The sequence below is a fragment of the Mirounga angustirostris genome, unplaced genomic scaffold (assembly GCF_029215605.1).
Source record: "Mirounga angustirostris isolate CCGP_5_RB_7025 unplaced genomic scaffold, mMirAng1.0.hap1 SCAF_14, whole genome shotgun sequence".
In the NCBI taxonomy this organism is placed as follows: domain Eukaryota; kingdom Metazoa; phylum Chordata; class Mammalia; order Carnivora; family Phocidae; genus Mirounga; species Mirounga angustirostris.
The window spans coordinates 69,737,766-69,753,174 of record NW_026991722.1 but is presented as its reverse complement, the minus strand read 5'-3'; the positions used below and the strand labels follow the sequence as shown (position 1 = coordinate 69,753,174).

At 57.6% G+C, this 15,409-nt stretch overlaps 1 protein-coding gene across 1 annotated transcript in view; it reads left to right on the top strand.

Moving 5' to 3' along the window:
• Positions 1 to 15,409, top strand: part of TMEM132C (transmembrane protein 132C) — a 307,389-nt gene that overhangs the window by 278,695 nt on the left and 13,285 nt on the right. The window contains exon 5 of the mRNA XM_045887847.3: positions 1,450 to 1,593. Coding sequence (XP_045743803.1) covers positions 1,450 to 1,593 — 144 coding nt within the window. The remainder of the gene's footprint in view (positions 1 to 1,449; positions 1,594 to 15,409) is intronic.

The window sequence follows — 15,409 nt, the reverse complement described above, 5'->3', positions numbered from 1 at the left end:
ATTTTCATTTGTCCCTAAAAGGAAGGATGACAAAAGTGCCTCCAGACTCAAAAGAGACAGTACGTACTTTATCACTTTGAACATCACTACATGTGTGGGAGATGTGATGCCAGTCATTTTGCATGAAGTCAGAGTGAACGGGATGAGCCGAAGGCCCCAGAGCTGCGATGGAATGGCTCCCGTGGGCAGCAGAGGAAGAGCCTTCGGTTGGCATAAAAGTCTGCACGAAAGACGTCGCCCCAGCTACCTGGTGTCCACCACCAAGGTCCAGTGATCCTGGGCATCAGGGGATAAAAGTGACTGACTCACTGATCTTGTTAGCCGCATGGGAATCTCCTCACTCCCTCTTCCCATAGTGACCTTTTTCCTGGGTAAAGTGTGTGAGTCACAGGGCACCATCCTCCCCTGCACAAGGGATGAGCATTTAGCCCCCATGAGACCAAACAGACTGCCCCCCCACCGCCCCGAGGACGTGGATCCTCAGCAGGGGGCCTCGGGGAGAGAAACGGCTGAAGCTGTTCGCTCCACTCCACTCTAGAAATGCTGCCCCTTCCTCCCGGTTTTCAATATCCTGGAAGCGGATCAGGGGCCTGCCTTTCCAAGGCCGGCTGCAGCTTTTCCTTTGACCCTGGGAGTGGCCCAGGACCCAGCTGGTAAGAACCTATGTTAGTTCCCAGTCTATACCAGATTAATACCAACTTAACAGATTACGGTTCTGGGCATTGGAAGTTGGAAATGAGTCTTATGGAACTAAAAATCAAAGTGTTAGCAGGGCTGGGTTCCCTCTGGAGGCCATAGGGGAGGATCTGTCCTCTTCCTGCTCCTAAGCCCCCCGCCCCATATCTCCTAGGTCGTGATCATATCCCTCTGACCTCTGCCTCGGTCCCCTCCCTCGTGCCCTCTTCCTCCGACCCTCATGATCACCTCCTATAAAGGACTCTCACGATTCCGTTGGGTCTGCCCCAGATAATCCGGGATAATCTGCCCATCTCAAGATCGGTCACTTAATCACTGCAAAGGCCCTTAGACCATGTAACAGAACAGACTCACCAGTTGTGGAGATTAGAGCTCGCGTATTGGGGTGGGGAGGTGGGTTACTCCACCGACCACAGCACTTTCTTGCTCAGACTAGCCGGAGTTCATTTCTGTTGCCTACAACCCAAACCCAACCGATGCATCACTTCCACTTGGTCTCCGCAAAAGAAAAAAATATATATCTCAACCGTTGCAGTTGGTAACTAAGAAGATGATCCTAAATAAACTAAATTGTTAAATGTTCTTGGAAAATTATCCCAAAGAATGGCCTTTTCGGCCCAAGTTCCCAAGGGGAGGGCTACGGCATCTTGTTCTCAATGAGGACCACCTGGCAAACACTTTGGAAGGTTCCCCTTACTGTTCAAGAACACTGACTAGCCCCCTTGACCCAGGTATGTCTGCTTCTTCTGACAGGACACTGAAATTCTGAACACCGCCATTCTCACGGGGAAGACGGTAGCCCTGCCCATCAAGGTGGTCTCTGTGGAGGAGAACAGCGCCGTGATGGATATCTCGGAGTCGGTGGAGTGCAAGTCCACAGACGAGGATGTCATCAAGGTAAGCGCCCCCATTAACCATCGCACTAGACTGACGGGAACTTCCCTTGGGCATCCCATTCACTAAGAAGGTTGGGCCCCCAGAAATCAGAAATTCAACTGGTTGGTTTATGTACACCACACTTCTAGTCACTCCACTAAATTTTCCCTTTTGCTTTTTCCATGTTGGCATCACTCCCAACCCGGTGTTCATCAAGTATGCCTTGGACTGTGGTTCAAACCCCGAATATGCACAGTAAGCAAGCGGGTGATGGCGAGGGGGGCAGTGGTAAGCCAGACGCGCCCTGGGCTAGAAGGGCGGCCCGTCCTCGGCTACTGCTCCTTGTGGTTGTGAGTAAATGGGAGCTCTGCCCTGCTCTCTCTTCAGGAGAAGCCACACATTTGGATCTTATGTAAAGATCGCTTCCGTTCCCGCATGGGCAGCCAATTCATTTTTTTCATGGGCGAAAAATACATCTGCAGTGTGAGTCCAGCCCGTGGGGCAGCTGTTGGAACCACTGATAGGGCAGACCGTGAACCCTGGGTCCAATCCAGCCCCCTCTCTGTGGTGTAAATAAAGTTTTATTGGAACGTGGCCACTCAAACCTATTTCTGTATTGTCTGTGGCGGCTTTTCCATGACCACAGGATGGTCCCGCTGTGGTGACAGATGCCATCTAGCCCGCAAATCTAACACATTTATTATTTTGCCTTTCCAGGGGCAAGTTTCCCTAGAAAACCCCTGCTCTAGAGTCCTCAGTTTCTTGAGGAGATGACCCTAAGTCTTGGTCTTTCCCGCCAACATTTGCAGCGATAACGCACCCACAGTGCTTGCCCAAGGAGTAAGACAGCACGAGGGCTGGTTCAAGCCAGAAATGAACGGTTTGGTCTTTCTCCAGATGTTTTGTAATCCTGGAAACCCACCCAGAAGAAAACATAAAGCACCAAGGCAAGCAAGCAGATAATGCTTTTTTGCCCCTTAAATAGGGTCTGACACACAGCGTCAGCGTCTTTTCTCTGGTGTTGCAAGCGGCGCGTGGAAGTCGGGGAGAACCGTACAAACCGCTGAGTGCGGGGGTTAGGGCGGAAAGATCCTACCCCGCAGACGGCAGCCCCCGCTCGGCCACCACTGTCCACTGCTCTCGGAGCCTCGGGCAGAGGGCGGCGTGCAAGCGCTCTAGGTTACGACAACCTCCCGGCGGCGACAAGGGGTCCCAGCAACTCCAGGAGAGTCTCACGGCTTTCTGACAGTTGCAGGCAGTGTCTCGAGGAAGAGGTGCTTTTTCCTAATTCTCCCAAGAGTGACTTCTGTGCTGATGGTGGCCCCCAAACCCACGGCACCTTACAGAAGACCGGAGAGGCCTGTGGGAGGAGCGGGGAGGGCATGAAATTCTGAGCCACACTGTCCGAGAGAAGCAACGTGGGCCACGCACGTGGCTTAAATGTCTCCAACCGCCACGTTCGGAAAAGGAAGAACGGGGGAAGCTAATTGCTTTAAATGCACGTATTTAACCCATTATATGAAAAACATGATCATTTCAACATGTGATGAGTATAAAAATGATGAATTTATTGGCACCCAGTCGTCCGAATCCAGTGTGTACCTAGTAGGGCCCGTGTCCAATGCGACCCCACTTCCGGGCTCCCCAGCCCCCGGGGCGAGCGGCTCCTCCATTGGACGCAAAGCTCTCACCTCAGGGGCAGGATTTCGCGGTGTCGGCACTACGGATATTTTGTGCCGGGTAATTCCTGGTTAGGGGGCTGTCCTGGGGGCTAAAGAACCACTGCTCCGAGGAAAACATGCTCTGCTTCTGGCTGGACGGTCACCCCGCTTACCCCACTTTCTTGGCGAGGCCGAGGTGGGGAGCAGGCCCTTGGTTGGATCTGGAGCCCGCCCTGCCCCAGCCACGGTCACACACGGTCACGCACCCCGTCCTCGGCCACCATCGGTCTTTGTGACCGGTTTGCAATTCCCCTAAGAGCCAGGACCCCTGGTAAGGAAGTGGGACCCTTTGAAAGGACACGTTCGCACTGATGACTTTTCTAGGTGGGTTAAAAAGTCCCATCTGTGAGCCTACAGAACCCCCAGAAAGAAGTTTCGCTGCCGTTGTTGACGTAACTACCTTTAGCTGGTCTTAAATGAGTTGGTCGTGGAGCCTTTTCTTACTACTATTTTAGAGTAGGAAAAGGGAAAGCTAGTATTGCTGGGAGTTCCAGGAATATACTAGAATCTCCCGGAATAGAATCAGTATCTTTAGGGAAACAAATGTACCCGAACTAAAAATTGCCTCCTGAAACGACTTTGGAGTTGGTGCCCCAGGCTGTTGACGAAGCAACGGGTCATCCCGGGTCAGCAGAAGCCGAGTGGGGATGTCGGCCAGGCTTGGCAGACCCGGACTCCGTCCCCAGGACTCAGACTCAGCCCGTGGCTCGGGGTCTGGTGAGGCCAGCGACACTCGCAGAGCTGGGGGGCACCGCTCGGGCTGCCATGGGGGGGCGGGCGGGGAGGGAACGTGTAGTAAGCACCTGCCCTGCAGCAGGTGCATGAGGGTCTGGATTTGGACAGACCTGAGCTCTGTACAGGATGCCGAAGGCTCTGACATGCACGCTGCGTACAAGCTGACAAACCAACCTGCCCCCGTTTGCTGGCGGAAGACGAGACCCCTGGTCGGAGACGGAGGGTGGCCAGTGTTTCTGCGTCTCCTGCCCCGGATGCCTGAGCTCGTCTCCCCACGGGGTCATGCCAGGGGCCACACCAGGGACCCCTGCACACGCAGGCTCAGTTATGAGAGAAGAGCCCTGGGCTTCGGGGGCCTGAGTCCTTAATAATGGGCTGCAGACCGGACCAGGCGGGCACCTTGATCTGGGACGTCTGGCTCCCAGAGCTGTGGGAGCCATGTGTGTCCGAGGCGCCTGGTCAGAGTGGCCGATGGACTGAGGCAGAAAGCCCACCTGTCCTCCTCCACGGAGAGAGACGGCACCTCTGTCATGCTTGGCCACGCACGTGCGTGGCCTGGTGCTTTTCAGGGGGACCCTATCTCTGCCTTCCGAGGCTGCTCGCTAGATGGGCATCCTTGAAAAACCATTCAGACAAAGGCAGTCGAGACTTTGTAGGATGTGCAGGAGAACCATGGGGAGTTTCTTCCAAAGCTTCCCCGGCTTCACCGTTCCGAGCTCTGCATCTTGGGCAATTCATACATGCCCTGCCCTGCCCAGTCTCCTTCGGAAAGGGGGACGGTCACGGTCCCTGGTTCAGAAGGCCACTGTGAGGATTATTACGTGTCATCAATCAAGTAAAGGACTTGACCTAGTGGCCAACACATGGAAAGGACTTAACTCTGACCCTGGTTAGCTCAGGGAACCCCTCGACAGCCCTATGCCGTAAGTCGGGACTGCGGGCCGAGCATCTACGGGCATAATCTGTGTGTTATGCGCGCCGTTGCTAAAATAATTAGAATTGCAACTTACTTTGTGTGTACCGTTCAGTGATATTTTAGTAAACTTCCTGGGCTGGGTAACCATCGCCGTGACCCAATTTTAGAATATTTTTGTCACCCCATTTGCCGTTAATCCCCATCCACACCCCTCACCCTGGGCCCCCACTAATCTACTTTCTGTCTCTATAGATTTGCCTTTTTTGGCCATTTCATAGAAATGGAATCATACACTATGTGGTCTCTTATTAAAACAGCTCGGCGATCATTTCTAACACCTATCTCTTGACGCATCGATGCATATCCACATATAGAACAATAATTTTTTTAAAATGGGATCACGAAACACAAACGTCTTTTACCACAATTTTTTTAAACTGGCAAATCTACACACACACACACATACCCCTGCCCGTCCCCCTTCTGGCTTTCTCCATGTGGACAGGATCACGCACACAGATCAAACACACAGAGAAGCGTGGTTTGACCCACGTGTCTTGCAGAGATGGGCCACAGCATTGACACAGCTCTGCCTGTCCCCTCCTCTCCCTGTGACGCCCCCGACGTGTCCCTGACCAGGTGCCGAGGGTTCTGCAGTGTGCTCGGTGCTCCGCGTTTGGGTTTGCAGGTGTCAAATGTGAGTGGGGGCCTGGGAGCTCCTTGAGCGTCTGTGGGGATGTCCCTTCAGCAGGAGAAAGAGCAGCATCCCAGGGACAAAGGCCTTGGGAACAATAATAGGGAGGGGATGCGTGACATGGACGAGCAGCCCCAGGACCCCTGCGACCCCCACGGAGTGTTTGCTGTCCCCATCTGTCCCCACGCCAGCCAGCGTCTTCAGAAGAAAGGGGCGTCCAGCAGCCGATGACGGGGTGTGGGGTCAAGGTCCTCTGCAGAGCTCTCTAGCTTGTGGTTCGTGAGGTCACGGGATCTTCACAGCATATGTTGAATCACATGCTGGTTCATTCCGGGAGGTGTACCTGGGCGGTTCTCTAGGCACCATTCTGGTATCGGGGCCTCAGTGATAAGTAAAATACATGGAATCGGGCATCACAGTGACGGAGAGGGGCAGACGGAGCCGAGCCGAGTGCGTGAGGATGACAGGTGGTGGTGAAGGTCGGGGCGGCGTGGGGGACAGTGCTGAGATGGGCCTGGGGCGGGGGCCCCTCTGGATGGGGCGGTCTCCGAAGAGGACGCAGTGGGCCCGTTTGCAGGGAAATGACAGCTGTCGATGCCCACCGTAACTGCACCCCCGTTTGCACCATGCTCCCCATGCACCCCCTCATGCTAAGGGGCAGATGCTGGGGCGCCCCCGCCACCCTCCTGAGGCCCCAGGTGCCGGGGCGCCGCCCGCAGCAGGCTGGGGCTGACGCGACTTCGAGCATCGTGACGGGATTTCCGGCGCAGCCCGCCTGACCTCCAGGGCACGGCCCTGCCTAAGGCCCCCGGTGCTGAGCTAACAGGAGGGCGTAAGGTGACCAGGTGCCCAGCTCTCCCGGGGCCCGTGGTGCCTGTGTTCATTCCAGGACGGGCAGTGCCACCTCGCTCGGGTAGAGGCCTCAGTTTCCCCCGGGCCCTGCTCCTGTGGGCCCGAAACTTCTCTACTGAAGGAGGTGTTGATCCACAAGCTCCGAGTCGTTGGGAAGCTGGGTCTGTGAGGCCCGGGGCAGAGTGGGCAGACTCTCCCTGGGAGGGAAGTGCGCCCCCCACCCTCACGCCCGAGGGCGCTGGGAGAAGCAGCTTTATCTCCAAGAGCCAGGGCGTAAAAGCAAACCGAGGACCTCAAAGCAGTTCCTGGAACGCAGGGGGCCGGGCGGCAGGCCCAGCCGAGCCCCTTCCGGCTGTGTCTCCGCTGCCAAGTGAGGCATCCCGGCGTGAGCGGCATCCCTGGCACCAGAACCCCGCTGCGGAGACTCCAAGTGCAGCTCAGGTGCACGCCCGCGCCCTGCCGGCGCCTTCCTCCCGCTCCCTTTCCGTCCCCTGCGAAACCGCGAGACCCCCGCCCTCACCTGGGAGGTCTGTTGTGTTCCCGTGGTGCACGCAGAGCAGGCGGACGGTGCTGCCCATCCGGGCAGGCCCAGCATGGGGGTGCTCGCCCTGGGCCGGTCGTGCCCCCCCGGGGGACACGGGGCGACGCTCGGAGACATTGGCGTTGTCGTGACTCAGACAGCGGGGCCTACTGGTGTCTGCTGGCCGGAGTCCTCGGAGTCGCTAAACGTCCTACCGTGCCCGGGACAGTCTGATCCCAGAGAAGCATCCCGGCCCAGATGTCGAGAGCCCCAGGCCTCGGGGTTTACCATCACAATTGCGATTTCCTCTAAGAACAGGATCCTGCCGGATATTCTGGTTTGGCTTTTAAGCAGATCACCCCGGCAACCCTGAGGTCAACACTATTCCAAGCTCATTTGGCAGATAAGGAGACTGAGGTCCAGGGAGGTGGAGTGACTTGCCCAAGGCCACACGGCCAGTAAATGGCAGAACCGAGATGCAAACCCAGGTCTGCCTGGTCACCGGGCCGTATGGTCTGCGGCGTCTCGTGCGCTCGGGCGAGGCTGAGGGCCCGCTGCTCTCCTCGCAGCCAGGTGTCAGGATTTGCCTAAGGCTGCGCTGGGCAGTATGGCAGGGGGCTACCTAGCACGTGTGGCTATTTAAATTAATTAAAATGAACTAAAGCGGAGACTTCAGCGCCGCAGCTGTGCTCGTGAGGCGTGGGGCCTGGCTGCTGTATCGGATGGCGCACCCACAGGACGCTTCCAACGTCACGGGAAGCTCTACGGGGAACGCACACCCAGGGCCTTCACCCGGTAGGAGCCGTGGGACACCCGCATTCTGACGGGAGCTGGGGGGGCAGAAATGGATGCCCGGGACCGGCCAGCAAGGAGCGGGTTGCTCTGACCCTCCGTCTTGGGCTACAGAGAGTAACTGTCCTCATAAAAGACCTTTGCAAAAGATTAGGCCATTTATTTGCGAGTCAGGTTTACTGGAGCCAAGAGAGGCTCCCTCTGGGTTTGCCTAATGAGTCACAGAGGTTTCGAAGCCCCGGGAATTCTGCAGCAGGGAGCGCGGCGTGGAGGGCTGCAGACTTGGCTCCCAAACCCCTGCCCCTCTGCGGCCTCTCTGCTGAAATCAGCTCGACACAGGGACTTGGTGCCAGGCAGCACCTTCCCAGTGCTCCATCCCACAGCTCTGTCGAGGACTCCGTGCTTGCTGAGGGAGGAAGACTCTCCAGTTGGCTTAACGAGTAAGGGGGGAGACTCTTGTGCGCGGCGGGGCTAGGCCAGGGTTGGAATCGGCCACAGGTGGGTTCAGCAGTCAGTTTCTCTGCATCCTCCTCAGCTCTGCCTTCACCGGTGCAGGTCCATTTTATTCTTGGCTCTCTGTCTCTTGGCTCAGCATCCTTTGGGCTGCTTGAATTCTCAGACAAGTTGTCCTGTCTCGGGTTGGCTGCAAGTGGCCACAGAACCTTATTTTTGCATGTAGAATTCCAGCAGAAATGAGCAAGTGCCTTTAGTGCAGCCTGAAAAGCTCCTGAGATTCCCTCTGATTGCGCCAGCTCAGTTCACGTATTCACCCCTGAACCAGGCGCTGTGGCCAGAGGAACGTGAAGCTCTGTTTGGATTAGGTCGTGGTCACGTGACCCTATTCTTGAGGCCGGAAGTGGGGCTTCATCCAAACCTCTGGACTGATGGGCGGGAAGTGAGGATCCTACAATGAAACCGGATCTGGGGACACAGGGAAGAGGACAGGTGCCTGGAATGGGGCTCCTCCCCTCCCCTCCCCTTACTCCTAGTCACCCGGCCTTTCCCTGTCCCAGGACCTTCCTCCCATTTCTTAATTTGGCCTGGGTTAGGAGGAAGGGCTGCTCCAGCCCCGCCCGTGAGCCGCTTTCCCTCCTTGGTTTTTCTTGGTGACATTAGTCAGAGCAGGGACCTGCCCCGATGGAGCCACCGGCCAGGAGTAGGGGGTGCAGTCTGACTTCTGTGGGAGCCTCCCAGCAAGTCTGTGTCCCTGGTTCTCCGAGGAGGACGTGGCCCTGCGGGTGGCTGTTGGAAGCCAGCGGGTAATTGGCAAGGAAGTGGACACCTGGCGTGTGGACAGCATGAATGGAGTGTTCCCGAAGCAGAAGAGGAAAACCCGCATCAGACAAATACAGCTGACTTGCTTGAGACTCGGACCAGCTGACCTACCAGCTCCCTCTGGCCCCCAGCTCCCAGAGGGGAGACAGGTGTGGTCGCGGCCAGGGCGCCGGGTCCTGGGGCCCTAGGACCGCCCTCCCGAGACGCCCCCGTCCATCGTGCGGCTGGACTGTCTCCATGCTCACTGCCGGGAGACCCCTGTGATCCCACCCTCTGCTCCTCGCTCCCAGTGACAGAATGACAGCCCCAGGTTCGGGCGGCTGTCCCCCCACAACCCCCCAGGTAGCTCTGTGAGGCCTGGGGGCTCAGCGAGAAGCCGTGGGGCACCCAGTCCCATCACCACAGGACTGCTCCGTGGCTTGTGTCCTGGATCCCAGCCCTTTAGGATCTCAGGTGACATCACTGGAAGAAAGGCAGACGGCTCCCTGGGGATGGGGGTGCTGGGGACTCAGCACAACTACTGGAGAGAGAGGTCTTCTAAGGCTGTGACTCTGGAAGCTTCTTTCCACGCTCCTCCTCAAGGCAGGAACAACCAAAGCCCCTGTAAACACACTTCTGGGGCTCAGGCGGTCCGTCTGCCCGACCCTCCGCAGATGCCCCATCCGCCGGCCTGGCCTGCCCGCCCGCTGTGTGCCAGGCACTGGGCTAATTCCTGCATGTGCGGGATTCTGGTTTAATTCTCCTGGCAGACCTGAGATGCTGACGTCTCCCTGCACCACATGCCCCTGCCTGCCTCCCACACGCGGCTCCTCGCACCTCCCCCGTGCTTCTGCCGTGGGCGTTTGCCCAGAGGGTAGATACTGAATTCGCATCCACACACGCGATGGGAACTGTGTCAGCGGCGGGTGCGCGCCATGGAGCTGGACCGCGGCGATCTCCTCGCGCTGTGGGCGTATATCATATCAGAGCATCAAGGTGGACGTCTGCAATACCTACAACTTGGACACGCCAAAGGTATCTCCGTTAACTTTCAGAGAACACCAAAGAAGGCTTTTTTTCCCCCTTCAAACAACCACGTTGCTCCTACCCGTCCACGGCGGGGCACGTGCTCAGGGGACGGGGCTGCGACTCTGCTCTCCCAGTCACACGGGTTCCGGTGCGTGCTGGTGTGAGACCGACTTCCAGAAGGAGAGGAAAGAGAGCAGGTCCAATAGGTCTCTCGTCGGTGAGTGCCTTGGCACGGAGACGTCACAGAAGGAAGACCGCGTTATCACAGACCTCAGGCAATGTCTTCATATCCGTTGTCCTTTCTGATTCCGAAAGTGGAAGAACAGAGATGACTTTTCACCAGTTGTATTGTCAAGGATCATTAAAAAAAAAAGAAGAAGGAGCAGAAGAAGAAGAGCCTTTCTGGAGCTGAACCACGGCTGTCACATCCGAGTCCGAGTATTCCTAGCTGTGTGACCTCGGGCAAGTTGTTCAACCTCTCTGTGCCCCAGTGTCCTCGCCTGGAAAGTGTTCGCATGCGCTCAGCACAGAATCAGGCATACGGCAGACACTGCATAAATGGAAGCTCTTCTGGCCGATTCCCTCTTCCTGGGAACTTCCGCCCCCGTTCTCCCGAAATGTAACCTCCTGAGAGGAGGCTCCAGGCTCTCACTTCCCGTCTCCAGCACCTGGACATGAGCCTGGAGCGCAGCAGGGGCGCGGGAAGTGTTTGCTGAAAGAAGGAGTCCTCGGGCGGCGGATGGAGGAGACACCGTGTAGGGCCGGGCGGTGTCTGCCACACGTCACAGGTCTGCTGCCCGCCACACACACAGGCCACGTGGCGCTCCCCTTCCCTTCCCTTCCCTGCGCCCGAGGGCCCTGGCCAGTGTCCCCACCCGGCCTCCCCTCCCGGCCTCTCTCCCTCTGGCCTCCTGGCCTCCCCTCCCCTCGGCACCTGGCCCCACCCGGCCAGGCCTGGCCCAGCATAGCCACCTCCACGAGGACAGGATTCCTGAGCCGAGACCACGTGGCGTGTCCAAGTCTCGGCCGCATTCCTCATGGTCAGCTGGACAAAGTGCGAGTTATCGCTGATCGGATTTCTGCAGCCGTGGGAATCCCGTTCGGCCTCCACGGTGAGGGGCAGGAAAGGAAAAGAAGGGCGGCCCAGAGCTCGTCTCAGAGATGCTGGCCGGTCCCAGGCCCCACCGGGCCCCTCTCCTTGTTTGCCTGCAATGTGGCAGCCGCCACTGTGACGCCTTCAGCCACAAGGGATCCTGGCCTCCGGGAAATGGGAAGCTTCCCTGCGGCCGCTGTGGGGGAAGGCCTCCGGCACGCGGCAGCCACATGGGCCGGCAGGTCCGCGGGAGACGGGGCGCGGAGAAAGGAAAGGGTCCTAATCCCAAAGCTGGGTCCAGGGAACACCACGGCTCCGGGACGAGGAGCACTCCACGGAGGCTTCCCGAGTCCACTGTGTCCTTCCTAACCCTGGGAGCAGGGCTCCCCGTCTTCCCTTCCTCCCCACCCTCCAGCAGTCTCTCTGCCTCCTGAGGAGGAGACACAAAGGGATAAGATGGGGGGACTGGAGCGAGGACAAGGGAGGAGGGAGCACGGAAGCCCCTGAGAGTGATGGGCAGACGCACCTGCACCCACAGGCTTAGCTGAGTAACGCGGGGAACTGCGCTGCGTAATAGACGGCCCGACGGCCGCTTGTTTAAGCAGTGATCGCTATTCTTGCTCCTGCATTTGCAGGCCATCTGGTCGTCTGCAGGCTCAGCTGCGGAGGACGCCTCACTGCAGTGGGGCGAGGACGGGCTCCGTGGGTCTCGTTCCAGGGTGGTGGAGAGGTAGCCGCAACCTCGGGGAAGAGGCCCTCGTGGCAGAGCGCACAAAGCCTGCCGGAACACTGGCGGGGCCTCTAAAGCCTGAGCTGGGACAGGCCTGCTGTCCCTTCTGTTCACATTCTCCTGGCCAAAGCTCATCACAGGGCCAGGTCCACATCAGCAGGAAGGGGAAATAGAGTCCGTCCACGGTAGGAAAGAGGGAAGGATCAAACTAAACAGCTCCGTCATCACAGAGCTGGTGGACATCAGGGTTGAGAGCAGAGGCATGGGGTCGACTCCCTGTGTGGCTCCCTGGCTACCTGCTGTGTGATGTTGGGCGAGTTACATCACGTCTCTGCGCCTTCAATTCCTCACTTGAAATATGGATAGGATTCAAAAGATAAAGTCGCCCTCCCTCGTGTGTTCACGGCGAGAGTTCAGTGAGATCATCCATGTGAACCTCTCGCAGTGGCTCCTGGCTTAGTGTAAACGCTCAGCAAATGTTTGCTGTTGCCGTTACAGAGCGTGCAGTCACCAGTGAAAGCCCGCCTCCTCGTGCACCTGTCCATGCATGCACCTCTGGGTGCCCCTGGGCACAGTGGGGCAATGTGGGACCCGGTAGCCCTGAGTGGCCCCTCCAGTAGGAAGTGTGTGGTGAGCCCCGTACCTGAGCACTAGGTACTATTTTAGGCACTGACGAAACACTGAACGGTGAACAAAGCAGTCAAGAAGCTTAGTCATCCTAGAGTTGATGCTCTAGAGAGGACAAATAATAACCACAGTAAATAGGCGAGGTGCATAGCGTATGAGAGGGTAGAAGAAAACCAGGGAGGGGTCTGGAGTTGCGATCTGAATACAGATGTGAGTGGAAGGGCTCTGGGGAGCGTACGTGTGGGTGAGGCAGCACTGGCATTTGGGATCTGCTGATCTTCGTCGGGGGCTGTCCTGTGCGGTGCAGGAAGTCGAGCCGCAGCCCCGGCCTCAACCATTAGAAAGCATTCGCACATCTTCAGCTGTGACAGCCCGTTCCCACAACCTAGGAGATCTCCAAGTCAAATGTCCCCTGGGGGACACAGTGGCCCCTGCTTGGGACCCACTCTGTTGAAGACCTAGAGGAGACGAGGAACAAATCGCATAGGCAAGTGGGGGAGGAGCCTTCAGGCAGAAGGAAGAGCACATGCAAAGGCCCTGCAGCAGGAGGACCAGTGGGGGCTCAGGGAACAAGGCGGGAATGCATGGAAGATGCCTGGGAGAGATGCCAGGCACACATCAGGGAAGAGCTTGGACTCCTTTAAGGATTTTGCCAGGGTTGAAAAGCGTTCTGTGATTCACACAAAGTGCTCCACGTTAGCCCCCGATTAAGAAGATGGGAAAATGTTGAGAAGAGGTCTCTGGGTTGGAAATTCCTACTTGTCCTTTCAGATCCCTCTACCTCCTCCTCCTGCTCTTTGCGGTCACTTTACCAGGCGCGGCCATCCCCAGTTCCCCGCTGGCTGCGGCCGTGGGTGGCTCCCCTGGACGGGGAGCGGGGGGAAGACGTCAGTACGTTCATCCCTCTGGGCCCCTTCTGCAAGCTTGTGGGTTGACAGCGGCTGCGCCCTCCGCCGAGGTCACAGCTCCTGGAGGCAGGCGTCTCAGACAGGCGGCGCCCGCGCTGGGCTCCAGTAGCTGCCCCTCTCCTGGCCTTTCCCCGGTGACCTGGGGCTGCCGTAACAGATGGCCGCAGACCGGGCGGCTTTAAGCAATGCTCTTCTCCCCCCGTGCCGGAGGCCAGCAGTCTGAAATCAGGCGCAGGGCCCTGCTCCCTCTGAAGGCTCCGGGGGGCTGGGGAGGTCCCTGCCTTGCATCTGCAGCTCCCTGTGGCCGCAGTCCTTGCTGTTCCCTGGTGCGTGGCCGCACCTCTCCGTCTCTGCTGGCGTCCCCACATCACCCTCCGGGTGCTTGCCTCCACATCCTCCTCTCCTCCTCTGCGGACACCAGCCCTCTGTGGCCCACTCCAAGCTGGTATGAGCTCGTTTCAGCTGATGACATCTGCAAAGACCCTATCTCCAAACCAGTTCCCGGTCTGAGGTCCCGGGTGGATGTGGATTTTGGAGGACACTCTTGAACCCTCTCCCCACGTCTGTCTGGCGTGCTGTGCCATCTCCTGCTAGTTTCCATAGCCCTGCCCACACCTTTGTACAGAGTCCCTTTGTCACACTCTCCTCCAGGTGGCATGTCACGTCTGTTTCCCGCCCAGGTTTGGACTGATCCAGCCCGTCCAGCGGGCTCGTTTGGGATGGGCCATGAGACAGCCGGCCAGGGCAGCCTGTGGACAGGATGCAGATGTGATCCCTCCCGGACTCGCCGGCCAGTGGCCTCTCTCCGCCCCTTCCTTTCCCTGCTCACCTGCCCGCAGGAATGGAGATACCCCCAAGACCCCCGTGCCATGAAGGATGACTTCCAAGCCCCAACCTCAGGATGCTGCCGTCAAAGCCGTCTGTCAAATCCGCCGTCAGCAGGTGCTAGCCCCACCCGCCTCCCACCGTGGGCCAGCCACCTCCTCTGTGAGCCCAGCTCCCCAGCTTCCTCTTCTGCTGGGACCATGATGGCTGCCCGGAGCTCCGGAAAGGACCGAAATGAGGAAAGCACATGGCAGATGCTCTTCTACAAGAACGCATCACTGCTGCACAAGACCATGCAGTATTTTGTGTGAACAGAGCAAGGCCACAAACTCAAGAGCACAAGGAATGTAAATCTGATTTTTTTTTACCTGAATTTAATTTCTATTTCCAGCCCCCGGGCTCCTCAGTGGCAAAAAACAAAAACAGAAAACAAAAAAAAACCTAGGAGTTTGATTTCCAAACATACTAAGTTTGAAAGATAATTAGAGATCCAAGTGGAGATGTTGAATAAGCCACTGGGTTCTGGAGGTAGGATTCTGGGAGCCTTTCATAACTGAATGATTATAGTCGTGGAAGGAATGTGTTATGGACTGGATGTCTTTGTGCGCCCCCATTCCAATTCCCGGGTTGAGACCCTAACTTGCAATGTGATGGTATAAGGGGGCGGGGCTTTGGGGAGGTGACTGGGTCATGAGGGTGGAGCCCTCATAGAAGGGATTAGTGGCCTTAGAGCAGAGTCCCCAGAGAGCTCCCTGACCCCTTCTGCCCCGGGAGGGCGCAGCAAGAAGGTGGCATCTGTGAGATAGGATGGCTCCTCACCACACGCCGGGTCTGCCGGCGTCCTCCTCTGGGGCCTGCAGCCTCTGGAGCTGTGAGAAACAACTGTCTGTTCTTAAAGCCCCGAGGCTGCGATATCCAATATTCCGTTACAGCATCCCGAATGGATGAAGACAGGAAATAGAAGATTCCATGGAAACAGAGGAAGGGCGATTGCATTATTTCAAGGAGCGAGTCTCCATGTGTGCTCTCCAGACCTGGAGCATCAGCATCACCTGGGACCTTGTTAGAAATGCAGATGTGGGGTCCCCCCCCCAAGACCTGCTCAGTCGGAGACTCTGGGAGTGGGTCCAAAGGTCTGCGT